This window comes from Rhodnius prolixus, unplaced genomic scaffold (assembly GCF_049639745.1).
Source record: "Rhodnius prolixus isolate KJV_2025 unplaced genomic scaffold, Rpr scaffold_2, whole genome shotgun sequence".
Lineage (NCBI taxonomy): Eukaryota > Metazoa > Arthropoda > Insecta > Hemiptera > Reduviidae > Rhodnius > Rhodnius prolixus.
In genome coordinates, this window is record NW_027411592.1 from 20,499,078 (window position 1) to 20,527,035 (window position 27,958).

Genomic DNA, 27,958 nt, shown 5'->3' on the forward strand with positions numbered 1-27,958 from the left:
CCTGTGTATTTAATTGTGCGTGAATTGATTTTGCTTAAAAACATTAAATATTAGTTTATGAAGGTTGGAAGAAACCAACAAATTTACATTCTAATTGCTGTTTGCTCCCATTGCCTGCTACTGTTAACATGTTGAAAGGAAAAAAACACTATATACCTTTTCACTTTATTTATTTTTTGTACATCTTTAGCCTTTTCCATTTCCTTCTTCTCCTGTTCTGCCTGAAAATAAGAGAATCTTGATTGCTGCAGATGTTTTGCCCGCTCTATTCATTGTCTATAAAATTTGTTATTAATTTATATGAAACAAGAACGCGGTTGATGTACCTCGTTTGACCAGATGTACGAATGATGTTAATGAAATCGCAGGTGCGCAGGAACACTTCTGGTTTGATAACGACTATAATACTTTTAGTACTACAAGGGAATATTCTGTGTGCAAAGAGATGGTGCACATACTAGGTTTCTTTTTCAGAATTTGGTGCAGAAGAAAAGGGATAATCGATGTCACCCACCTCTCCATTCCCTCACTTACATTTAGGGTTATTTATAATAGTATTATTATTATTTTTAAAGTGGTTTCGTTAAGATCAATATGGTTTGTATAGTTGGAAACATAATGTTCGTCAGTTAATTGTTTGATTGCAATGATTAAAGATGGTGGGTGGGTCTTAGAATGCTTACCTGATCTCCTTAAGTTCGAAAGACCAAATCGGTTTCAGTACTGAATTCTTGTTGGCAAGTGTTAATTTTGAATGTCTGTTAGTAGTTGAGGTAGTAAGTAATAAGGTTCCTTTAATTCCTGTCGAATGAGTCTTGTTTGCTGATTATATGTATTCATTAGTCAATAATAAGTCCCAAGTACTTGAAACTGGCGGCGTAGAGAAGTGGAGTCTTATTTAGATGAAGACAACAGCAAGTGGTACGAATTAGAGTAAAAGTTATATCCTGGTATTTATTTATATTTATCTCTATTTTCCCTTTTACAAATCCGTTTTTCAGAGAATTTGTTGCAAAAGGTGAAGGAGGATTATCAGTAAGTGCCAGTATGACGATAGTATGGCTACATCATCGGCGAAAGTGTTTGTGTTCTGTAAGGACGAGTTGGAAGGTCGGAAATGTGTAACAAAGTGAACAGAAAAGGCTCAATAATTCTGCCCTGAGAAACAAAGCCCTCCTCAGGGTACAAAGAAGAGTAGGTAGAGCCCTCATTGACTCAGAAGAATCATTTGGAACAAAAATGAACTGACAATGAAGTAGTAGATTTGCGGAAGAATTTGTTTTAGCTTTATCAGCAAACCCAAGAGCTAGACACGATTTAATGCCTGTGCAATATCAAGAATGGCATCCGAGTAATACTGTTTCCGCTAAAGAGAAGATGCAACTAGTTCTAGTCTAAAATCTAACAAGACAAACAGGAACTAGATGCGGACATTGACGGACAATGGATTAGCTCACCGGTGATGACGTAAAACACTCCGAATGTCAAGAATAGAGAAGAAACTTTTCAGAAGATTTTTTTCTAATATTTTTTCTATTTTGGTAAGAAGGCTAACAAGTTGGAAAGAGGTTCGTTGGTGATGAAGTTTGTTTGGCTTAATCATCTTAAAACTACCAAATTTAGTATGCAATTATTCGTTTCTCTAAGGCAGGGGTGTCAAACTCAATTAAACCACGGTCCACTTGGTGCAACAGGCAAGATTCACGCAGGCCACATCATATTTACAATTTTTTTTTGCTAGATTCCCAATATCTGGATTCAGAGACTGAGAACAGACAATCTTCATTAAGGCAGATAGATGTTTATCAGTCAATCTTGATCTGTATGCCATTTTATTTAATTTCATACGACGGAAATAGTTGCTCAAAAAAATACTCCAAAAAATTACACGAAAATTTGTACAGCAAACATTTTTGGATATTTTCTCACCTAAATAAGAATATATCTTGGGAATTCCTACTTCATCTTTTAAAACCGAATTATTCTGGAATTGCACTGAGAGTGGCAAACATATGACTTCCAAACGTCTGTGGAACTAAGCCAGCGCCTTTGTACTAAGCCCACAGGCCCCCAGGAAAGGCCCTGGGCCACATGTATACTCGTCTTCAGTAGTTAACAGAAACTGGGAATTGTGTGTATGATATTGCCTCGATCCTCCTCTAAGCGCTATTTCCTTCATAAAAACTGTTTCTATTTTCATTTTATTTCAGTACATCGTCGGCCACAAGAAATTAACTCGAGGGCCGCCAGTTTTACCCCCTGCTCTAAGGGAACAGCTCGTAAGATAAATAGGAATTGTTGAAATTGCTCTCTGCATTTCGAGTTGGATCCGTTCCAAATTATTTATTCGACCAGTGAAGAAGGTATATTCAATTAAAACCATGTAGTAATTTTAAATTAAATAAGAGAAAACCTTCTTCGAAGAAACAAATTCGGAATAAAAGCAAAGAATGAATGTTGCTGCAAAATTTAATAGTTATCACTTAAAAATTTCCCTCCCAAATTGTTATAATCACACCTTTAAATTAAAAATACAAAATTATTTAAAAATTGAACTATTAAATAAGAATGTAATTAAAAATAATATGATCTTGATACATATGTTGTAGTGAATTTACAGTAGAAAACAATTAAAAATTTACGATTATTAGTTCCTAATATTTTCGGCCGAATGATAACATTAATCAAATTGTTGGTGTTACTTTTTCTCTCGATTCTGGGATACGACACTATCAACTTATTTCTGCTCAAAACATTCACTAATGAAGCCAGAGAATTAGGTAAATAATTTATATGTCTCTTATTCTTCGTATGTCAGTTTCCATAGTTTATCTAATTTAATATGTTGTTTTATTTTTAGCTACAGTCATTCAAAACGAAGAGCCACTTACAAGTTATCCGCCTGCATTTGTATTTTATTCGATAGGAAATAAAATTCTGATTATTTTCTTAACAAGTATAGCTGCCGCAGTTGTATTAATCCTTTTATTTAAAAAAAGGCACCGATATGAAGGTACACGAATTGAACAAATTGTGTCACAGTTGAAGAATCTAAATGAAAGCACTAAAAATGTGGATTTGAGCATTAACTGTGACAATGAGGAGATTATCGAAGAAGAAGCTAATTATGAAAGTGATAACGACAATAATCTTATCGATGAAACCCAATCTGCACCTAGTTCAAGGAATTCACAAGATGATAGTAAATCCAGTGAAGAAAGTGAATCAGATCAGTCACAACAAAGAAATAAGTTTCTTGTTACGAAACCCATATCTACTACACCGGTGTTTGCGATGCCATACACTGATACAGTGAACTTGTTTGAAAATGGGACTCCAATTGAAGAACAAAAAAGTGAACTTTCAAATGAAACCCAAAGGAATTACTACTTTTCATATCGTTTAAATGAGCCTAGGCAATTATTCTTTAAAGATTCATTGCAAATGAAAAACCTATTCCCAGAAGCAGACAATGGAATTTTAAGGAATTGTGAATGTTAGTTATTTTGTTAATGATATTCTAATATCCCCGATTATTATTATGATTTATCAGCTTTCAAAAAGAGCTATCGTTCTTTATCAATTTATTTTATTTGAAAGAAAACCACAATTCCTATGGCTAGGTCAGAATCTAATTATAGTCATGTTCTACCTAAAATTTATTGGCATTCCAGACAAAGTGATCAATATGCAACGTGGAGATAAGTTATTTTCAGCAAACAATGGAAAACGCTGATAACAATGTAGGTAGGCTTATTCTCAAGATAATCTGATTAGAAAAATAAAAATAATAATTTCTTTCCCGATCTCTCAATCTGCTAAAGGTCTGCGCAGAAGTCCTATTTTATTCAATCATATTTGCGGCTTTAATATTATCTGCAAAGAGGAGGTTTGGAAATGCAGCAACATGCGTTATGTGGAATCCTAGGCTGAGAACATTGAAGCTTACATGGGTATTAGGATTTTCTTTTAGGTGAAAAATAGGTGGGGAGGTACACCTTATTTTATGCTCAACTCTTCATTATTTGGGATTCCCAAGTAAGTGTTGCGTGTTATTCTAAATCAATGTACATACATTGCTATTAATTTAATAGTAAACTTATCGCGATAGAATCAAATAGATTCAATGAATCTATCAAAAATACCAAACTTATTCCATTTAATGGTAATGCATCAATTTTTATTTTCTTTGTTAATGAAGATAAAGTACTTTAATTTAAGAAACGTAAGCTAGTTGCATTGGAAGCTAGAGGAATTTTAGGCAAAGGTAAATATTTGATAGTCTTTTTAACTTGATAAGTCTCCTAGAATTATTTCTTTACTTTTTCCTAATTCATACTGAAGAACGAGCAGATTGTTATTCTGTCTGCTTTTATCAAGGAAATTTTACTTCTGTCATGATTTTGCATCAACTTTTATAGATAAAACTCTAAGATTCCTAATCAATAATTTTTACAACTGATGGTAGGTTAGTTATCAAAATGTAGAGAGTTTTGAATTACCGATAAAAATATCTTTTTGTTAATTTTGAAATGAGACATTTAGTGATGTGGTTTTGTACGTAACTTTATGGCCATGTTCCTCAATGAGGGCTTTAAAATTTGGGGCATTGACCTATGGAGGTTTTGTTGTGCGTGCACTGATTTATTGGTAAACCCTGTACAAGATTGTACAAGATTACAGGATGTGGTCCTCTTCTTGCAAATAGAGCTCCAGTATTGTCTATTTCTTTCCTTGCCTCGCTTTCCTCAATGATTTTTATTATGAGAGTTTGGGGACTTTGTGATTCGTCTCACCATTCAAAACTACACTCATAGCAAACCCATTGTATTTTTGTTTATTCCATATCCATTTCGATCAGTTTATCCACAGTATCAAACTAATTCTGCTATGTATGTGGTGTAATGGAAGACTTTGGAAGTCAAGTGACATCAATTGTGGTCGAATTTGCATTGCAATGACTTCAACTCTTACTAAACGTCAAAACCTCATAAAATATACTCTCGGAGATTGATTATCAATTAATTGTCTATTGCTCTTGTTTAGGTAACATAGATAAATTCCAGGAGAGATTGGAAGAAGTCGAATGTAATTTAAGAACTACAAAAGAAGTAACGATTCTATGGAGGAACAGAATTGAACAAACTGAAGAAGAATTGTTAGAATTGCAACAGCAGGTTAATAAAGATTTATGAATTATAAGTTATATAATTATAATTTTCTCATTTAGTTTGAAGAAGCATCCTGAGAAAAATATGAGAGAGAAAAAAATAAGGTTAAGAATGAGTCAGAAACCAGAACTTAGAAGTGAACCGCGGGGAGCGCGCTTAGAGCATCAAAGCATCGCACTCCTTGGCGCTTAGGTCGACAAAGTTTTACTTAATATAAAAATTAAATGACTGTAGAACTTAATATTTTACATTTCTTCCCTTTTTTATAAACGGCTACTTCCAAAACTAGCTGACTTAATGAGTATGATCAAGCCCTGGCATAAATTGAGATTGTTAGAACCCAAAATTAATAAATTAATAAAATTAAAATACATATAATATGCCTTCAAGCAACCATACTGACAATGAATTTAAAACTGTACATATTACCAGTATAGCTACCCACTATTTAAAGACAGCCAAACAAATGATGACTAATTTGCAATAACCATAAGGCCAAGAAAGAAGAGAGAAAAAACAAAACAAAAAAATAATACGAGGTGTGTTCAAAAAATAAGGTGAATTTTCATTTTTCTTAAAAAATATTTATTTATTCATCGATTTTTATTTTGTCTCCTTCAAAGTAGTCCCCCTCAGATATAATACATATGTGCCAGCGTTTTTTCCAATCCTCGGAACAGTTCTGATATGCACTTTTTGGTATGTCCTTGTGCTCTCTCAGCGATTCGGTTTTTATCTCCTCAATCGTCGCAAATCTCCGTCCTTTCATGGGTCTCTTCAATCATGGGAACAGGAAAAAGTCGCAGGGCGCCAAATCTGGTGAATACGGTGACTGAGACATGATAATGTCATTCAACAATTCCTGAGCGATGCTCATGCGACGGTTTTTTTGATCAAAATTCAGCAATTTTGGAACGAACTTCGCTACTACACGCTTCATGCCCAAAATTTTCGAAAAAAATTTTGCAGGACATGTGCCAACCGATATGCCGACAACCTCAGCAACTTCTCTAATTGTGATTCGACGATTCTTCTCAACATTTTCATCGGTTGTTGATGTGCTGGGGCGTCCAGGGCGAGCGTCGTCATTCACATCTTCTCGACCTTCTGTGAAAAGCTTGTACCACTTGTAAACATTTTTTTGACACAGAGTACTCTCACCGTACGCCACTCTCAACATTTCAAGTGTTTTTGAGCACTTAATTCCATTTTTTTTACACAAAATTTGATTCAAATTCGTTGATCCATTTTTTTCGACAGAAGAAAATCGCCGAACTCGCAAAACACTTGTCTTATTTATGCCTCTAACATACAAACTAAACATGCTATATAGCTACAACTTTGAAAATATGTTCGAGACAAGTGTACCAACATAAAAAAAAAGACAATCGAAATTCGAATGTACGTAGCCCGCGAAATTTGAAAATTCACCTTATTTTTTGAACATACCTCGTATTATTACGAGTACCTCTGTATCCAACAACTTTTCGAAAAAGATGACCAAGCTACCTTTGGCACCTTCTAATACAGGATGTTTAATAGATCTCATTCACAAAAATCATCTTTATTTCAAAGGTAGCATTTTATTAGATAAGATAAAAATTGAATAACTAAAGAATTTATGAGAAAAAAAAATTAATACAATATAATAATCATTACAAGGTGGATAGTAGTTCATTCACTAACTGAGCTTCACAAAAACAATAATTGTATACTTGTGAATAAATATCTTTAAACATTAGTTAATTTTTATGAATGATTTTGTGAAGGTTCCTACAAAATAATTTAAAAACTTTATAGATTCAATAGCTTGGTTGTTTGAATATATAATTTATCCAAAATTCTTTTCTGCTTGGCGGATTTTAATTTCTTTTTCAGATTACAATGTATAAAACTCGTAATGTTGCTTATTTATAAGGTAGTAATCATTACCTGGTGAAGATTTAAGAAGTGAATTTACATTCAGATTAGTTGGATTGAGGTGTTTCAGATTGCCAAAACATTATGGCCTCCAGTTTATTTCTTGATGCTTTATAGTCCTCAGTATCTTCTTAGTCCGCTCATAATTGCTTTCATTTCTGATGAAACTTCAGTTAATAATATCTTCAATTCCTTATAAAGTAAGGATATAGCTACTAAATTTGAATTGAACTGATCAATCACTAGATAGACTAGATCATTATTATTACTTTTAAAAAATGACAGTGAAAAAATTTTTACAACGAAAATATTTTCAAACAAATTTAAAAGAAAAAAGTAATCATTTTACTGATTTCTAAAAATTCGTTGAATTCCAAACTTCTTTGGAAGTTCCAGTATTTGATTGAACTATATAAAATAATCCTTCCCGCTCGAATATGTTTTAAAGCTGATGCCTTCTACTTAGGATTAAGGACAATTTGAAAAATTTAGTCAATTTAGTAATAGTTATTTATTTAACAAGTGTGGAAAGTAGTACTTTTCCTCACGCGAGGCAGGGTTTGCACGCACGAGTACTTAACACTCGAGTTAAATATTATATTTTTTCTGCAACCATTAGATTTATTAACTAAAAAAATTAAAAATTTCATTTTTACAGTCTACAAAAAGTAATTTATTTATTATAAACATTTATTGTTATATTACAATTATTTACATTACTTACGTATTTACATTACTTATTAAATTTTCTGCTGTTTCTTTTATTGATGGAGTGTTTTCTAAACATGAATCACTAGAATCCATTTTAAATTTCTATAAGGTAACACTATAACCTTTTTAACTGTTATAATTAAAAATATCTAATTATTTATTAAAATATTATTTTTATTTCTATATTCCTTTCAATTTTTATTTTATTTTTTAATATTCGTTTTTTAATTACTTAGTTACGTTAAATAAGCTTATTAAAGTTTTACAGAAAATATTTATGTTAATAACAAAACTTCTTATATCAAGGAAGCACAATAAAGTTTTTCCACACACTAGTGCGGAAAGTGACACTAATGGGAATTTTTCCCCACTAGTGTGGGAAGTTGGGCATTACACAGCTGATTTTAATTGAGTAACGAGAACATTCCTACATGGTTGCAGAAAAATTATTATTTACTTAAAGAAATAATTTTCATATTTTATTTCAGATTCATGCCATAGTCTTGGAAAAAACTTTTTCAAAACTCAGTTATTTGGAAGAAAACAAGAGGAATAAGAAAGAACTGGAAGATTATCCTTTTATATTCCCTAACTTAGGCTCATTTAAATCTTTACAATCAATATCTGATATTATAGAAGAAACTAAAAAGCAGGTTAGTTATCTTAGCTCATTATTTTGTTCAAAACCTGCTGAATTAAAATTGTTAATGCTTCATTAAATTTTAATTTTTATGGTTCGGTTTTTGTTCATCGAAAAGTGAGTTATTTTATTTCAACCTCCTTTTTCTTTTATTATTTTTATCATTCTATTAAATGTAGATATTTTTCAACGATACTTCCGGAACATATATAATCAGTAAATTTGATGAAACTGCATCATTGCCATGTACCTCAAAAGGAATAGCAATGACGACTCTCCCCTATAATTGACTACTATCAATTAAGGAGATCTCCATGCCACTGGCACTTCAGCCGACTTCTAGAATTTCCTAAGATGTAAGGGAAGTTTAAATTCACGTAGAAAGGGTACGTGTGGGGTGATATTGATTTATGCAATTTAACGGTCTGTGATGTAAGGAGTATTCAAGTTAGTGTGGAGGGTTCCATTCGCAGTGTGTTTGGGCTATTTTCAGAGAATTTTGGACAGGAGAGATTGGATTCTTTAGGAATTAACTCACACAGCTCCATCCCGTGTCTCAAAATAGGTCTAATATGTTATATGGCCCTGGTATTTTGTTATATACTGATAGTTCGGATTGTCCGTTCTGGTATCTTAAAAGAGAAAAACTTAATTGTCAGTTTGTTTGTTGTCATTTTAATCCAGGCCAGTCTTCTAACTATGACCATTCCAAAGCACTTAACGATGTCAGCTGAAAGATTAAGGGTATTATTAAGGGATAGTGAGAGACACAAGGTTAAAGTAACTTTGGTGCTCTTCCTTTCTTGATTATTATATTCCACTTTCTCGTCCGTTGCTGAGATTCAGTTAAATGCTGTTGCTCGTTATAGGCGATAGTTGTGGGATATAAGTTCGAGGATAGAGTTGGTGTAACGACAGCAAAAGAGGCGATAATAGTGTTGGGATTTTGAGGAAATCGGTTAGGTATACCGAGTAGAGAGGAAAAGGCCAAAAGTCTTCCTTTCGGAACACCGGCAGAAATGGGATAATATGGGGAACCTCTTACCAAATAAGTTACAATTTTGGTTGATAGTAGTGTGTTATATTTCATTTATTCTTCTAAAGAAAACCTGATTAGTTAAAGACTTACGACTACTTTAGAAGTTGGTAACTTAGTTCTGTGTTTCCCTGAACTCGCCCTTAAAACTTAAGATTCTTTGATTGCCGCTTCTTCTCTTTTGTCTTCTCAAAGCATTTAGTTTGGCTAGTCAAGACGCTTATCTTAATAACATCAGTATGATTGCTAAGCGCTAGCTGATTTCACTTATATCAACTTTAAATTATCATTGCTATGGCAGAAAGTTCCGTTTATTCGTCCACTTTTCTCGGAAGCACTTTCTTTCATTTTGTTAGGTATTCATTTTATTCATTACGCCAGCGAATAAGTTGTCGTTGGTCTTATAACTTTTTAAATTTTGTTGCTTACAGAATAAAAAACACATAATTCTAATATTTTCTCAGATATTCCACCCTGCCGATAGTTATTGCTTGTCTTCTCCAAATTGTGAAAAAACAAACAAAATTGTTCACTCCTTACATTATCTTCTTAAGATGGCAGGCAATGGTGTCGAAACGTTGGGGGAAAAATGAAATATTAGTTTTGTTACCCGATAGCCAATAATTTTATAAAGTAATCTTACCTCAGTCCTTTATAAATTCCAAGATTTTAGAATCAATTTATAGAAGTTGCAGTAATTATTCAATGTAAATCAATGAAGCAAAGTAAACTTGAAATTTTACTATACTGAGGATACTCTGAGGTACTGTTCCTTGATTAATACCTAGGTGTCGCCTTAGTTAAATTGTTCTGGAAGGAAACTGGAGTGTCTAATTACATCGGTTTCCCGAGTAAGTTTTTCTGAAAAAAGATTCATTGATTAAGAGAAAACTCATTACTTAAAAATCGTTATAGTTCTCCAATTGCAATTAACTGAAAACTCTCTGTCGAGTAAAAGCACACTTTCGGTAAATAGATTTTATCAAATCTGTTAGAGTTAGATTCGTTGACAGGTAGCAAATTAATTACAGTTTTGAGCCACTTTATCGCGATGAATTATTTTTTGTAATTATTGGATATTAACTAGTTCTTACAAGTACGTAAAGGAATGAAAAGAAACAGTTTGCAATCTTGAGAAGCAGCCAGAACTGTTCTACTTACTAGAAGGATAATATTTGATCATATTTTATTTATTTATTTGTTTTTTTAAAGCAATTCTGTAACATTTAAAGATATGCCTAAACAAGACAGGATAGTAGACTTGCTTCTCTTAAACTTAAATTTACTTATTACTCAACACTCGAAACGTTACTCATTTTTCTGAAATGTGGCAACATTTTTCCATTATTAAGCAGATATTTTCGGGAATAAAAAGATAACGATGTCACAGGTAGAAGAAGAAGAGGAGCAAGAAGGAGAAAAACCTTTTACCCGGATTGAGGCATCCGTTGATGAAACTCCAGTAAATTCTCAGGATGTAAGCTATTGCTCCACTATATCATCAGAGGCTGACCTAAGAATAAAAGAACAAATTTCCGATTCCTGCAATCAGAATAACATCACTCCTGTGGAAGTGACCGAGCTTAGTAAGGCAAGTTCCCGGCAATTAAACTAAAGTTACAACTTTTTTTTGTGGGGGGGTATTATTTAACTTTATGGGTCAAAATTGATTAAACAAGTGGTTTCAGAATTCCTAAAAAGAATGAAGAGAAATTAATTTGGATGTAAATTTTAAAGTAATGCCAATTCTTTCAGGAGATACACCAACTTTACAAGTAACAATGTAAAAAAAACATAGTAATTCAATAGCATAAGCCCTGATGATGAACTAGTCTCTAGGTCAGTGGTTCTTAAACTTTTCAAAGACGCGGAACACAATTATGTATACATTTTTCTCGCGGAACACTAACATTAAACAATTTGAAATTCGGTATTTAGCAAGAACTTAAAATTAATGAATAATAAAAAATCGAATATAATTTTCAAAAAAGATATATGTATTAATTAAAATTAAAAAGGATAAATTATTACATAGTTTTAAAAAATAATTCTGAAAATAAAATTAATCAAATAATGAACATAAAATTACGTTGCTACAAATAACAAATGTTGTAAAAGACTATGACTTAAAAAGACTGACCTTAAAAAAGGCCAGCTTTGGAAGTAGAAAATTCAAATTTAAAAAAAAAGGAACGATTTTTTGTTTTCGTATCTTTCTTAAGTTTCTAATTTTCAGTACATTTAAAATTGAAATTTCGCGGAACACTTGGACCATATTCGTGGAACACCGGTTAAGAACCACTGCTCTAGGTCATCGAAAAGAAATGGGAAATGGTGGCCAAATTAATTGTTTTTCAAGCTTGGAAATGACATATTCAGAGCTTATACTAAATAGCAATTGAAATTTTTCTAAGCTTCTGTTTTTACTTCTCACCATAAAGTTATTGAAGGGCTATTTGCTGGGGTTTAAAAGCAGATTGTTTGGAGAAATTAAACGAAGATCAAGCCTTTTCATTTTATTATTGTTATTCTTTTTAAAAAATATTGATTTAGCGACCACTGTACGACATATCAATTTGTTGTAGCTTTTTTTTTATTGTATTGGACGTTGTCTTTTTAAAAAACACTATTATCTAAGCCAACATTTGTTTGTAATTTTTAATCATCTTTAGAGCTGTAATAATTTTTTACCAGATAAATTATGTTGGTTACAACATTTTCTTCTTCTAAGAAATAAGATAAAGTACAATGAAAAAAATTGTTAACTTCACAGCATCCCTCCACAAGAGTGCCATTATTAAGATTGCCAGCCTATGTTAGGCAGTCCTGAGAGTCAATGTTTACTTTTGTTAGGTTTCAACTTTAAAAAATTCTTACAGTTTAATGTTCTGATGTTGTTCAGTAAAAATCACAACTCACTTACACTATTTTTTATTTATTTCTTTTAAAACTTAAAATTAATTTCTGTAAAAAAAACAACGCCCAAATACAGTTTTTAAATAAGTGATCTTATCGATTACAAAAATGAAATTTAAAAATCAAAAAATTACAATCAACAATATTTTAAAATTCTGTATTTTTTTTTTTAACTTTTATTTTTGCATACTCCATACAATGTATAATACATGCTGGTATACAAAATTTAACATCAATAATCAAATAATAATTTAGAGTAGAATAGTAATAGTTGATAATACTAACAAAATAATAATATTAAATTAAATGATATAATAAAATAATATTAAAATAAAGAATATTAAAATCATAATAATCAAAATAGAGAAAAGAAAGATAAATAATAAAATTAGAAAACTGCACTTAAAATAATCAAATGATAAAAGTAGCTAAATTAAATTGAAATAATGCAAAAATATATAGAAACTTGAAACAATTACAGAGCAACCGAAATAGAATTGAAATTAATTTAATTAAATTTGAAGGATTTCTGAAAAGACAGAGGGACAATGTGTTAGACTTTCCTAGGTAATTTGGGAGAGCAACACAAATAAAATAAAATAACAAATTAAAGGAAAGGGAAGGGTGGGGGACGCCACCAACACCCAGAATACCTTCACTTAAAAAGAACAAATATATTTTTATTCTCAATTTGGTAAAAGTACAAAGAAAATACCATAAGGTCTAGATCATAATTACTTATTACAACTTACAGTTCAGAACCCTATAACCATACATATAGCTCACATTAGCACGTGCTTGGCCTTTAATGCTCTACAATTTAAACACTGTTGGGAATGACACAGGAAGACGATGGCAATAAATTTCAATATTACAGTCAGATACAGAACTCTTGGCAGGGAGAGATACTTCGGCGTTTGCGGGGCCACATGGCTTTAGTGATGGGCTATTTGAGCGGACTCGTTCCATTGGAACGAGTCCGATGGTGGAACGAGTTGATTCAAATCCCTATTTTTAAAAAAAGTGATTCCGCCCCGCCCCAAAAAATTTAGGCAAATAAAAATGAAAATGAGGCAGCAGAAGGTTTGGAACGATTAAACATAAGAACAAATGTCACGCAATTTATTATATTATTATATCATTAAATGTTAGCTTTCCCAGTTAATAACAAAACTATATTTCTTTAACACACATTGAGTACTATCCCTAATTTCCAATTGCTCTGATAAATATAAAATTAACAACGTAATACAAATATTAACACAAAAATAGGCTAGTCAAATATAAATTAAAGCAATGCAGTTTTGTCATTATCTAGCTTGACCACTAGAAGACTGGAGTTAACTTACTTCAAGAGTATTCAAGGTAGAGAAACGGAAATGGGTAGGAAATTATTCCATAAAAATTCTAACCCTTCAAAATTATAATTACTCATAATATTTATTAACTAAGAATTGAATATCAAGCTTTTAAAATATTATCTTATTGTTTTACAAAAAGAAAAAGCTGTGTGCTTAATCTTAAACTTAGCGCTGGACACTCTTACTCTCATCTTCATTGGCGTAAGCTTGAACGTGTACATGTCAGCTAGACGGTCAAAGTAAAACTGGGCCAAAATTTAGTATTACCTAACTGGTTTACTTAGTGTAGTATCCCTCCCACTCTATCACCTATTTCACAAACATTCATCGATTGAAAATATTTTTTAGTTAAATATTCGTTTCATTGGAATACAAAAAACATTATAACGCTTTCTTAAGATGATTTGAATTTTTAAAATTTGTTTTTGTCCATTACTCTTATAAAATACGAAGAATTTCAAATAAAATATAATATACAAACACAGAATGATCTAGTGTGCAGGTGGAGTCAGTCGTAGTTACCATGACAACGGAACCGTTAAACGACTCCGGCCCAGCTCTAGCATTTTCATTGGTTAAATCCACTGGAGTTGGTGGAGTCGAATCCGGAGTGATTTAAATCCTTTTGAAACCGGACTCGTTCCATTTTTTCGTTCACTGAATCTAGCCAATAGAAATTGCTGGAGCTGGAACCGGAGTTGTTTAACGGTTCCATTGCTATGGTAACGAGGACTGACTCCACCTGCATACTAGATCATTGTGTTTGTATATTATATTTTATTTGAAATTCTTCGTATTATATAAGAGTAATGGACAAAAACAAATTTTAAAAATTAAAATCATCTTAAGAAAGCGTTATAATGTTTTTTGTATTCAAATAAAACGAATATTTAACTAAAAATTATTTCCAATCGATGAATGTTTGTGAAATTGGTGATAGAGTGGGAGGGATACTGCAGTAAGTAAACCAATTAGGTAATACTAAATTTTGGCTCAGTGTTACTTTGACTGTCTCACGGTCATGTACACGGTTAAACTTACCCAATGAAGATAAGAATAAGAGTGTCCAGCGCTATGTTAAAGATTAAGCACACAGCTTTTTCTTTTCGTAAGATAATAAGATAATATTTTTAAAGCTTGATATACAAGTCCTAGTAAATAAATATTTCTTTATTTATGAGTAATTATCATTTTGCTTGAAGGGTTAGAATTTTTTTTATGGGAATAATTTCCTACCCATTTCCGTTTCTCTACCTTGGATCCTCTTGAAGCACGTTAACTCCAGTCTTCCAGTGGTCAAGCTAGATAATGACTAAACATCATTGCTTTAATTTTTATAATTGACTAGTCTATTTTTATGTTAATTTTTGTGTTACGTTGTTAATTTTATATTTATCAGTGCAATTGGAAATTAGGGATAGTACTCAATGTGTGTTAAAGAAATATAGTTTTGTTATTAACTGGGAAAGCTAACATTTAATGATATTTTTTAATGAATTGCGTGACATTTTTACTAATGCATAGGGTAAGTACAGAGACCGGAATCGGTGAACGAGTTGTTGGAATCGATTCCAACCCTGGAACTGATTCAAATCCAACGAGTCCAAAGACGGACTCGTTCTGCCCATCACTACATGGCTTGACTTGGGTGCAACCGTCGTACAAAGTAACACAGACTAAGGATCCTGTTAGAAGCCCCAAGGGCAACTGGCTCGAGCTCCCAGGAACACGCTGGAGCCCCCTCTCCGTTGACTTCTCCAGTGCTGCCAACCGGACAATGCTGCGCTATTAGCACCAACAGATAAATTCTAGGCCGGGGGGGGCCGCACATCCCTTCGAGGATCGAACAAAATTAATTAATTAAATTAATAAAATTAATAAAATGAAAATGTCAATTCACTTTTGGGTCGATTGACTTAATTTACAATTTATCAAAATTGATGTTATTTACAAATTTTACAAATAACGATAGAATTTCGGTATGCAGCAGTGACAAGTGATTCAATTCCAAGTAATTTAACAGCATAGCCCGAATTAAAGTATTCTGTATTAAAACAACGTTAAATTAAACTTTATATTTTTGCAGAATCAAGAAGAATTAAACAACAATGAGCAAAAAAATGAAGAAGAAGAGCAATTAGAAAATGAAAAAACAGAAGAACCTAGGTATACAACACCTCCAGAAACAGCATCAGAGATTAATAACAACAAAGAGAACGACAATTTGAGTTTACAAGAAGAACAGATAGAAACATCGCCCATTGTGATGGAAACAATTTTCGAATATAATTTAAATACCCAAACAAAGAAGAAGTTGAATACCATAACGCCCAAGGTGCCATCACATATAATTGATCGACGTCCTATACCGACTAAAAGGCCAAAAAGACCACAGCCCAGATGTGCCTATTCAGTACTTACGGAGCCAAGTAGATAAGCTGCACATTAGCACAGATATTTCATCAACACATATAGAATTGACTTTCTCTTATTATCACTGTATTCGACTGTCCTTTGAGAGAATCTGTAATGTTCATAACAAACAATATTGTTTTAAATACAAATTATACACACGTTTATGAAGCTATTGAAATATTTTATAGTTTGTAATATTATTGAATGTAATAAGTGAAGTTAAAGTTAATATCTTCAAAGCTTAAACTAAATTCAGATATACTATGTAGAAGCATAGAAGACTTCTACCATAAGCACAATATGGTTTTCGAACTAGTCGGGAATGTCAGGGCAATGTGTTATATATTTGATCTTTTATAATAGAACTATGCATATAACAAATTTTTTGTTTACCATATCTGTACACCTCTAGAACCTTAGTCTCTATTTCATATCCTCTCCTCTAATTCGATGACACTTAGCACATCGACAAAACACTTTTACTGACCAATTTATAAAAAATATTTTTTGTCTTTAGAGGACCTCATGAGCCCTTTCCCAAAGAAAAGAATTATGGGTTACTAATGCAAAAATTTATTTATTCATAATACATTTATTTGGGCAAGATGAATAAAATATTTTCGAATAACTAAGAATATAACTTTTTTAGAAAAATATTCCAAATGTTTATAAATATTAAAAAATTTAAGATAAAAACTATCTTATCTATGGAAACTCATCCCGTATGTAGTAATAATTTCATTAAATAGATAATAATGTTAATCCACCTATTCATGTTAATTATACCTACATTAACTTTAATCCTATGTCAAACTGTCATAAACATTCAATCCAAAGATTTCTGCCCATCAAAAACTGGAAGTACCAAAAATCGAATACCGAGGCTTCAAATCAGAACAGTACTAGTAAGGTGTCCTAACAGAGGTGAGTTCCATGCAGTTGACCAAGTGTGACTCTAATACCTAAGTTCTATAATTAATCAGCCTAAATAATATGAGGTATGGTTTGTTTGTTTTTATTAGGAGGAGAATTCCATGTTGTGAAAGGAGGAGCTAGCGATAGTATCAACATGTCCGCCATTAGAACCCAAGATTTGATGGAATTTTATGGCTATGATACTGATGAACCATTGTTGCATTCTGAAGTCACTAATTGTCGCCGGAAGCTGGTTGTCACTATACAGATTACAAACTGCGGCCGAGTATGTTAAGTTAAAATAGTCACTCATTTTCATTCAGATGAGGGTCTGAAAAACTGACTGGAAACACATTACTGCAATATTAAGTTAATAATATTAAATAAGCCAGGCCAAGCACCAAACTCTTTTAATTATTAACACATTCACAATTTTTGAAACCTCTTATCGTCCAACTAAGAATTTATTTATGTGGTTTGTTTAATGTATAAATAAAAGAAGAAAAATGTCAGCTTCTCGGCTCCCGCAGGAATCCCCCTAACTAAAATAAATATCCTGCTAGCAAAAATTGAAACCAAAGAGATAGGTTTAACATAAAAATTCAATGAATAGGGCTGCCTGGAGAATTACAGGGAATTCGCCAAGAAAAACAGGTTCTATTTTTAATTTTTTGCAGATTATCACTCAAAATAGAATTGATTTTCACAAAGAATTCCGTACTTTTAACAAACAAATCTCCTTCCTTTTTAAACTTGTATCCATAGAGACGGTCCATTTTTTTTAACGCTTATTTCGGAGAGTAAAAAAGTAATTGATATGATAATTGAACTGTACTCTGCACTACTCGATTAACTCCAAAAAACAAAAAGTGGAGAAATGCAATGAAATAATGTACATGGTTTTTTTTAAAAAAAAATTCCGTTTATAACATAAATTCAAGAACATTTACCGTTATCATTCAGCGCCTGCTACTGAATTTGAGTTGAATCATTGCAACGATTTACATTAGAGCACGATGTTAATCAAAATAGCTTCTGAAAGAAATTATTTATTATTTAATGGTCAAAAAAATGTTGTCGTTTAATGACATTAATCTTTATTATTTGGAAATTTATTACAGCTATGTCTGAACCAGGTGCTTTGTCTGAAATTAAGGATATTTCAAAAAGTGAAGTTAATCGATTTACGAGGGTCGTTTGAAAAGTCCGTGCAAAAATAAAAACTACTTAATTTTTTGGGGTAAACCTTTTTTATTTTTCAACATAGTCTCCTTTTAGGCTTATACACTTCGTCCAACGCTGCTCTAGTTTGTTGATCCCTTCCGAATAATAGGATTTGTCCAAGTCTGAAAAATAGCCATTCGTTTCTGCAATCACCTCCTCGTTTGAATAAAATCTTTTTCCCGCCAGCCATTTCTTCATATTGGGGAACAAATAGTAGTCCGAGGGAGCCAAGTCTGGAGAATAGGGGGGGATGTGAAACGAGTTGGAACCCTATTTCCATTAATTTTGCGACCACAACTGCTGAGGTGTGAGCTGGTGCGTTGTCGTGATGGAAAAGGACTTTTTTGTGGGCCAATCGTGGGCGTTTTTCTTGCAGCTCGGTTTTCAAACGGTCCAATAACGATGAATAATATGCACCTGTAATAGTTTTACCCTTTTCCAGATAGTCGATGAGGATTATTCCTAGCGAATCCCAAAAGACAGTCGCCATAATCTTTCCGGCCGAAGGAACGGTCTTCGCCTTTTTTGGCGCAGATTCCCCCTTGGTAACCCATTGTTTAGATTGTTCTTTGGTCTCAGGAGTGTAGTGATGTATCCATGTTTCATCCACAGTGACGAAGCGACGCTTAAAGTCCTGCGGATTCTTCTGGAACAGCTGCAAACCGTCCTTGCAACACTTCACACGATTTCGTTTTTGGTCAAGCGTGAGCAATCGCGGCACCCATCTTGCGGATAGCTTTGTCATGTCCAAATGTTGATGCAAAATATTATGTACCCGTTCATTCGAGATGCCCACAGCACTAGCAATCTCACGCACCTTCACTCTTCTGTCATCCATCACCATATCATGGATTTTATCAATGATTTCTGGAGTAGTAACCTCAACAGGGCGTCCAGAACGTTCAGCGTCACTTGTGCCCATATGGCCACTCCGAAAATTTTGAAACCACTTATAAACTGTTCAAATCGAAGGTGCAGAGTCACCATAATGTTTATCAAGCTTCTCTTTAGTCTCCTGAGGCGTTTTGCCTTTTATAAAGTAGTGTTTAATCAACATACGAAATTCTTTTTTGTCCATTTTTTGAAAATCACTCGACTTCCTCGATTCAAACGAATGCCAAACACAAAGAAATAGACCGATCTGGCTGATACTTGGTGTGTGTTCATCCAAGAGATGCTACTAACTAAACATAACCTCGATACGCGCCTATCTCTCTGACTTTGCACGGACTTTTCAAACGACCCTCGTATGTAGTCAACAGCTCAATTAATAATTTTTTCTTACAAAACATGAGAAAAAAACTCTTTAATTTTGATTAATAGATTTAACACAGAACTGTAGAGTGTTTCGAAGATAGTTGTGAGATATTTCTACTTAATAATAGTTAATAATTATTTAAAAGATTAATTAATCTTCGTTGTTTATACATTAATTATTTGTAATAACTAATTAGGTTTTAGAAACTTTATACAGTTTTTTGTCGAAATTGAATTCATCTTATAAAAAAAAGCAAGCTTTTTCGTTTTTAAAGTGGAAATTTTTTCCAATTTGGATGTTAATTTTTCAGCAGTCGTTAAATTTCGTCCTGCATGCTGCAAGTTTTGACCAACCCCTGCGACTAACCTGACATTTTTTTTAAATATTTGATGCTTACGTTTCTTTATAAATCTTGTAAATAAATTTAAAAAACTATTCTTATTTAAAAATGACTTGTTTTCACTAAATAGACGAAAACAGAGGAAGAATTCATTTTGATTGACCAAGTGTACGATCCTGTATGGAAGCATAGGATTAGATTACTGAATCCAGTCGTATTTAAGATCAGGCAGCGTCAAGTGGAACAATCATATGGACTGATCATCCAACATGTAAGGCTATTCAATGTTGTACGCTGAATAATTTTCAACATTTTGATTAAAAAAATATTAACTAAACAATCTACTGTGATTACTCAAACGACTCTCTCTAATTGTGTTCATTCAACCGAATTGCAATCTTAGTGAACACCATTTAGGAAGAAGTTAGCTCACAGGTTGCTCCATTGGACTCCTATTGCTAAATCTGGGTTCGAGCCCACCCAGCTCTTAGATTTTCTCTTTGTAGGAATTTGACTTAAGAATCCCAAGAATTCACCAATGCAGAATCCCAAGCTTAAGTTTTGTGAACTTTCTATTTTTAAGATATTCTATTCAAATACACATTCAGTCTAATCTCATATATATATATTTACTTGTTAGGGAGACGTCGAAACACTCTCAAATATTTATTTCTTGTAGAACTCAGTTTTCGAAATTTGAGTACAAGAAAGTAAAGAATTGGTTACTTTATTTGTCAGTTTTTTAAAATAGATATGAATTAACAAAGATGATCAATTGTAACAGTCCAATATTTTAATATTTTGATTGACGTGATATAATTTTAAATATAGTATATTTATTATTTAACGATGGATGGTAATAAATTGGTTGCAGATAGTTAATGCTGAAGCTTCGGAACAAGTGATTAATAAAAATAACAAAAGTTTCTTGGGTTGTTCAGCGTCTGGAGTGAACCCAACTTGCGGATACAGCTACTACCACCATGAAGTGATTCCCTACAGCGAGGTCAGTATCTAGTAACTTTCATAACTATTTTTTGTTAATTAACAAAAGTAATTATAAACAAATGGATATATTTTTAGCAACACTAAAAAAAAAGTAAATAAAGCCATTTTAAAATTTTTTTGCCCGCATTGCACAATCTTTTTTATTTATTTGAGGCTCGTAAACATCTTCGAGTTTCTCTAGTTATTTTCTAGAGTCAATTTTCTAGACGCCAAACTTGAAGCCATACCTTCGATACTAAATGTTTATGGAAAATTAGTTATGCTCGCATAATAGCGACATCTTTGTCAGATAGGATATATGACAAAAAAAAAAAAAAAAAAAGATCTGAAAAAACTAAGAAAGATAAAACTTGAAATTTACTGTCTGGGCCAAACTTATCCTATTATTGGCCACATTTGTTTTTGCAAGTATATGTTAGAACTAGCTGCAGAATATTAAGAAGTAATTGATAATGAAAAGTTTTTGATATGCTTACGCACTGAATCCGTAGTGAATTGAGGTAAAAAAGTCACAATCTTATCTGCAATAAATAATTTAAGCAAAATACCTTTGCTTAAACTTTAAATACAACAGTTAATCTTGACCGGGCGCTTCCCAGTATAGTTAATTTTCGCTGAATTAAAAGAAATTGGTAGGTTTTACCTGATATGTATTAAAGTGTAATTATTTATAAATATATGCATATATATTTGCGTTAATTGTTTTCTATTATATTATTTCAAAGGGATTTTGTTGTTCCTGTGATCCTTACATCAATGTAATGCGTCAACCAGACACCCTCAGAATCCCGCCTATGTCCCCCATAGCTTTCACGACAAGAGAAGGGAACTATCCTCAAGGAATACAGACGAAGAAGCAAAAAGCTAGAGTAACAAAACGCAAAACCGAGCGGACTTTTAAGGATTCAATTGATGAAATTTATGAAAGTGTAATTTAATTTAATTTATATTTCCCAATATAATAATTTAAAAAAAATGGAAATACATAAGTTCAGTTAACTCAGGAATTCATTGAAAAAATAAGTACCAGTTTCTGGAGAATTTCAACATCTTTAAACCTTTAGTTCGTACAACTCCCATTGATTTCTGATTTTATTAGTAATTTCCTTTCATAATAAATTGTTGTAAGTGAAGAAAATTTGATTTTACTAAAGGGAAAATAGATGATAATTGAAAAACTGAAAAATGCAAGGAATCTACTAATAAATACAGAAATCTAGTTCCACCTCTAACCGCTAGATAGCATTCAAATTTACTTTCCCACTTCATTGGTGTTGGATTTGCAGATTTTATTTATTTATTTATTTATTTACAAGACGGGCAATCACCCAGTTACAAAGAAATATAATTTAAAATAACATTTAATAATAACTCAATATATAATAATTATAGAATATACATACATCATACATTTATACATATATATATCGTAGAATAGAAATAAAGATAATATAGAAATAATATATACACATAATTTACTTAATAGATAAACAAAATACTTCAAAATATGTTCTATAAAATATACTTTAAAAATAGAAACTTTACTCAATTAATAAATCTTTATATCACAAATAACCGGTAAGTTTTCCCTAGTACCAATCACCGCAAAATCAGCCATTTAACAAATGTTTCAACTCGATCATGTTGGTGTTAAATATATCAAAATCAGCGGGTAGATGATTAACTTGATCCGCAACTCTTGGAAAATAACTGAACTTACGATAATTGGTACCATGGCACACTTTAGAAAACACTTGTTTTTGTCTAGTACCGTTTGTTGGCACGTGAAAATTTAACAATGATAAAAGTTCAGGGCAGTTTATATTATTATTTAGAATTTTGAAAATAAAATTTAAGTCTGTGGCTTGTCTACGAAACTGTAAAGTACTCAAACCAGTAAATTCCATTACGTCATCGTACGGTACCTCCGTCATGACTTTTGTCTCTCGATACCAGAGCAATCTTAGGAATCTGGAAGATTGCACCAAAGCATGTTGGATCTTCATTTAATTTTCCATTTGTTTACAAAATATAGAATTCTTCCCTGTTTTAATAACTTCTTCTTTTTTTTTTTTTACTTCTATTTTTGTTTTATTTATTTATTTATACTCTCACTTCTATGATTTCTTTTTTGGAGTACACTTCAACGGTTTCTTTTTAGGTTTGTGCTTCAAGTTTCATACACTCATGTTTCTCCAATACTACTGCTTCATTACACGCATCTGAAATGTTTAAATGCTTATAAAATTGTATAACGTACTGAGGTGCACTCAGCAATTTCTTCAGCTTCAGTTGGTTTGAGAGAAAAGTCTACTGTACGTGTGGCGATGAATTCGGCCCTTACAAACTTGTACCTCCAAGCGTTACTCAGGTGTTCCTTTCCAGACTCTTCTAACCAAATAGGACTGAAGAGGTGCTCCATCTTAAGGTTGCCTCAGCTAGCTAGCTAACCTCACAGAATCTAATCTAAATGTATGTCCTAATTTGTAAATTAAAGAACTAAGTTTAGGAAGTAGATAAGTGATTGTTCATGTTTCTGTTCAGAAGTAGGCAAAATAAATTATTTAATCTTGTCTTACAGTTGTAGTTTCCTACCTGACGTTAAATTTACTTCCTTAAAAAACATTTCTGATATTTATCAGGAATTTCTTATAAATATTTGCAGTAAACTGCGCTAATAGTATGATCTTTCATATTTATAAGTAAACATCTTATTTTTATATTTACAAGTTAACATTTATAAAAATAAATGTTTTTTAACATTGCAGTTCGCCTCTAAAATAAAGAGCTACATGTATCCAGAGAACAGAAGAATGAGTGAACTGAAATCTAACGATCATCCTACAAAATTTCGGTCTTCGAGAGGTTTATTCAGAATGTCTCCTAAATATTATCAAATTCCTCCATTGAATCCAGCAAGAGGATTTAAGTATTCTGATGCTCAAAAAAAAGGTAAGCTAACATAATAATAACAATCTAATGATTACAACAATAGAATTACAACTATTTGAAATTAAATTAGAATAACAGGAGATCAAAACTTACTGTGGTCAACAAGAGACTAATTTATGTTAGTACATTAAAGCCCGTCTGGGACTATGGCACTGGACTGCAGGGTTTAACCAAACTCTGAAACCTACAAAGGATCCAGTCCATGCAGTCTAAATCATCGCTCCTTTCTACGTCACCAATCAAACTATTTTCACAGATTTAAACATTCCTTTCGTCACACAAGTTGCTAAAGCACGATACAGAAAATTCCATCTTAACAAAAAGTCTCATCACAGACCACTGTTACACCTTCCTTCCAGCAGATTTCCAAATAACTCTTCTAGATATGTTAAATGACAGTGGCCTTGAGATCTCCTCTCGGACGACGTGAGTCCATACATAGTGAGTGATATGTTGTTGGAGTATTACCACTGGGTAATTCTCCCCTCTGATTATTATCATTATTGCTTATAACAAAATAATTGCGATGATTGTAACTAAATAAATGATAAGAAAAAACTGAGAGTAAAAACCTTGAAAATAAAATTAAGCGTTACAATTATATAAAATTTTACACCTAGACAGAAATCTATTTGTTTAATTTTAAACCTTCACTTTCACGAGAAGTGATAGGTTTTACAAATTATAATATTTGTGAGAATTCATATAAGTAAAACAATCCGAACCTTCAGAATAATACATAGAGAAACACCAGATATTTTAGTTATTTCGTAACAGATAGTTGTTGCCTGATTATTAAACCTAATCTTTCAAACTCAGAGGTAAATAACTCCTTCTGCCTGTTTTCAAGCCGAAGACTTATTACTAAAGGCGATTTTTTCAAAAAGCCAATGATCAAATTTTTCTGCTCTCTAAAGTATTTACAAAAATACTGTTACAGATTACTTCAAATTTATATTGTATGTAACTTTTAAAAACTATTAAAGCAATTAGAAAACAAATAAATAAAAAATAGTTTACAAAAATGGTCTCACTAAACTGGGCTCAATGATAAATAATGACAAATTAATGAACATTATGGATTCAGTTTAGCGTGGAATCGGTCCTCAACAATAACAACATCTTTTTGCCAACGTTTCGGCAAATTTATTGCCTTCAGGGCCTGGATATTACTTTATAAAACAAATACAACAATTTAGGATATTAAATATAAATATTTACAAATATCCAACATCTTTTACAAAATTATTGCTGTTTTTTTTTTCAAATTACTATTGATCGTTTGGTTTATAAGTTTTCTCTTTTTAGTAAAAAAGTGTTTTTTTCGTTTTTTTAGGTTGTCATCGATGTATTAAAAGAATTTTCCAATATCTACTCTACTCTTTGTAAAACCAAACATTGTAATTTTTGTTATTGTTATATTGTATTTGTCCCATCATTGTATAGTCATTACCAAAATTTGCCCGGGCAAGCCCAGTTATATTCGTTCATTTTTGGCTCTTAGTTCTCTGTAACTCAACCAACCCCGCATAGCCACGTAAGTTCTAATGATTATAATTTATATCATTTCTTATAGTTTTAATAAGGAATATTATAAGTTGTATGAAATATTTGTAGTCCTGTGGTTAAATATTCTAAATTGTTGTATTTGTTTTATTTGTAATATTCAGGCCAAAATGTTGGTAAAAAGACGTAGTTGTTTTGAGTTCTGGACAGATTCCTCGCTAAACTGAATCCTTAATTTAAATATTTTAGGGTAACTAAAAGCTAATACAAATTCAAATTAAAGAACCTTCAATAATACAATTAATGTTGAACACATTACACACTACAACCATACAAAAAACAAAGACTATCAGTAAACGCCATATTTGAAATTATGATTTATAAAAGCATTAATAGTGTTTATTTCCAATTAAGTTATTGAACATGTCTGTTGACCATTGTCTCTTTTATCATTATTTTTCATTGCGTTGCTCTATTTTCAAGTATCTGGTGAGTAGAAATTATAAGTTGTTTGTATTCCATAATATTGAATTTATTTTATTTTATTATTTTTTTTGCAGCGTTTCCTAATTTCGATCCCTGGGCAATCAGTTACACGTTGAATGCAACACAGAAGGAGAAACTTGAAAACGATTCTTGTACTTCATATAGTCGTATATTAACTAAATACACGCCGGATAAGAGGGTTATTCGATCTTGGGAATGGGAACCCGAATTGTTGGATGAACTTCTAGAGCCAGATTTCCTAGAAGAATTATTAGAACAGAAACTATTATCTAATGATACTTGTATGGTAAGTAAAGAAAAAGAAATCTAGCACTACACTAATTAATTCAAATTTATTCTATTTCAAATTTCATTGAAAAAAATTAGGTATTGCTCAAAATTATTAAGATAATATTGGGAACTAAGCACTTGCCCAGAAATTGAAATGAAATGGTCCGAAAAGTGACTGTAAGTTTGTGAAATTGTTATCGTCTAGAATTTATATATGTTTAAATGGTTCCCAAAAATTTGCAATTTATTTTTCTCTCGTTATTAATTATTAAGCTAAGTGAATATATATTATTATTAGGCACTAGTTGTCCAGAGCATGGCTTTGTAAGTGGGAGATCCCCAGTTCGAATCCCGTGGATGACTACATTTTATTTAAAAAATTATTATGATGCATTAAGTATTGTAACGAAGTTGACCTGGGCATAGAAGAAAGGCCTAGTTTGTTCTAGGGGTTGAGCGATCAAAGACAGTAACAGGCCGCCACTGCATAAACAAAAGGGCGGTATCTACTTGTGGCAGAGAAGAAAGGCCTAGATTGTTCTAGGGGTTAAGCGACCAAAGTCGGTATCAGGCCACCACTGTGTAGACAAAAGGGCCGGTCGCTACCTGAACTAGAAAGGAAAGAGCTAGATTGTTCAAAGAGTTAGTGACCTGTGGAAAAGCCAGCTAAGAGAAAGGCCTCAGTTGGGGTGGTGGCATATGTGTTTTCCCAGCCAGTGATTGACAGGTAGGAGCGAGACAGAGAGTAGGAGGAGGGCGGCCCCAGCTGAGGTGGTGGCAGTATGTTTTCTCCAGCCAATGAACATCAGGAGGGCGTGGAAACTTATGCTCAGAGAGTTGGAGGAGGGCAGTCCCAGTTGGAGGGAGGCACGCAGTTAAAAGAAGGCAGACACAGCTGGAGAAGTCAGTCATTAGAGTGTTTAAGGAGTTCTTAGTGAGTTGTTAATCAGTTTTAATCAGTTAGTTTTGAGTGAGTCTTGGAGAGACGTTAGTTTGGAGAGACACTTTGGAAGTGACAGTTTGAGAGAGTCAGTGTTGCGGAGTGCTTCGGAGATAGCTAGTCAGGCGGTTAGTTAGTTAGTGAGTAGAGCTTTGTTTGTGTAGCAGAGACTAGTGCAATTCGGTGCAGTGCGGACCAGTGGTCAGTCGGGGAACAGTTTTGTGACGTTACGTAGTGAGTAAGTAACAGTAAACTGTTGTGACTGTTGTAAATGGTAACTGTAATGAATAGCGTTAGTTGCTAGTAAATGTTAATGTGAGTAAATGGTAATGTGTTAATAAATCAGGTTATTACTTACAAATTTAGCGAGTTTTATTATTTAATCAAACCCACATATTTAACGTAACTAGTGGCAGGCACTAGTTGTGTAAGTAAAGTTCTTTCTTAGTAAAAGGACAAGAAAAACTTTACAGTATTATGAATGACTGCATACGTGGGTTTCTAACTGGGAATCCCCAACTTACAAAGCCACGCTCTCGACCACTATATCAACATCCTGGCAAGATATTCTTACCCTAATCATAGGTCAAGAAGTCTTGCATACTAGGTGCATTAAAATGATGTTGTGATTGCTTTTATTTGATGATAAAACAAATTTACCCTGATTCACCCACAACCATTACATTACGCTACATGTTTTAAAATCTTCAATTATTATTATTTTTTTACTTTGCGTCACAAATAACATTTTTCGCAGTCAGAGGACATTACAAATGTGTATTTTTGGAGGAAAATTAATGTTGAAATCGATCTCGAATAGATAAAATAATTGTAACTTTGATCTTAAATATCTCGACAAATATTAGGG

General features: G+C 32.4%; 2 protein-coding genes across 3 annotated transcripts in view; both read left to right on the forward strand.

The window, feature by feature from the left end:
* Nucleotides 1-2,593: 2,593 nt before the first annotated feature.
* On the forward strand, nt 2,594-16,332 carry LOC141449256 (uncharacterized). Its single transcript, XM_074118488.1, has 6 exons — nt 2,594-2,780; nt 2,861-3,496; nt 5,047-5,177; nt 8,291-8,455; nt 10,869-11,069; nt 15,842-16,332. The coding sequence occupies exons 1-6, from the start codon at nt 2,672-2,674 to the stop codon at nt 16,190-16,192; spliced, it is 1,593 nt and encodes a 530-aa protein (XP_073974589.1). The 5' UTR covers nt 2,594-2,671; the 3' UTR covers nt 16,193-16,332.
* Nucleotides 16,333-16,875: 543 nt separating this feature from the next.
* Nucleotides 16,876-27,958, forward strand: part of LOC141449255 (uncharacterized) — a 32,200-nt gene continuing 21,117 nt past the window's right edge. The window contains exons 1-7 of one of the 2 annotated variants that reach the window (XR_012455420.1): nt 16,876-17,094; nt 17,193-17,371; nt 20,038-20,178; nt 20,782-20,913; nt 21,641-21,844; nt 23,684-23,867; nt 25,934-26,166. Coding sequence is in view for 1 of the 2 variants with exons in the window: in XM_074118487.1 (XP_073974588.1) it covers nt 16,926-17,094; nt 17,193-17,371; nt 20,038-20,178; nt 20,782-20,913; nt 21,641-21,844; nt 23,684-23,867; nt 25,934-26,166 (1,242 nt within the window). In the remaining variant the exon portion in view is untranslated. The remainder of the gene's footprint in view (nt 17,095-17,192; nt 17,372-20,037; nt 20,179-20,781; nt 20,914-21,640; nt 21,845-23,683; nt 23,868-25,933; nt 26,167-27,958) is intronic. The other variant, XM_074118487.1, reaches the window with a different exon arrangement.

Coding starts and splice junctions, on each gene's coding strand:
- LOC141449256 (XM_074118488.1), top strand. CDS start 2,672: ATGATAACATTAATCAAATTGTTGGTGTTACTTTTTCTCTCGATTCTG. Junction 5,178..8,290: donor TGTTAGAATTGCAACAGCAG/GTTAATAAAGAT, acceptor ATTTTATTTCAG/ATTCATGCCATAGTCTTGGA. Junction 11,070..15,841: donor AAGTGACCGAGCTTAGTAAG/GCAAGTTCCCGG, acceptor ATATTTTTGCAG/AATCAAGAAGAATTAAACAA.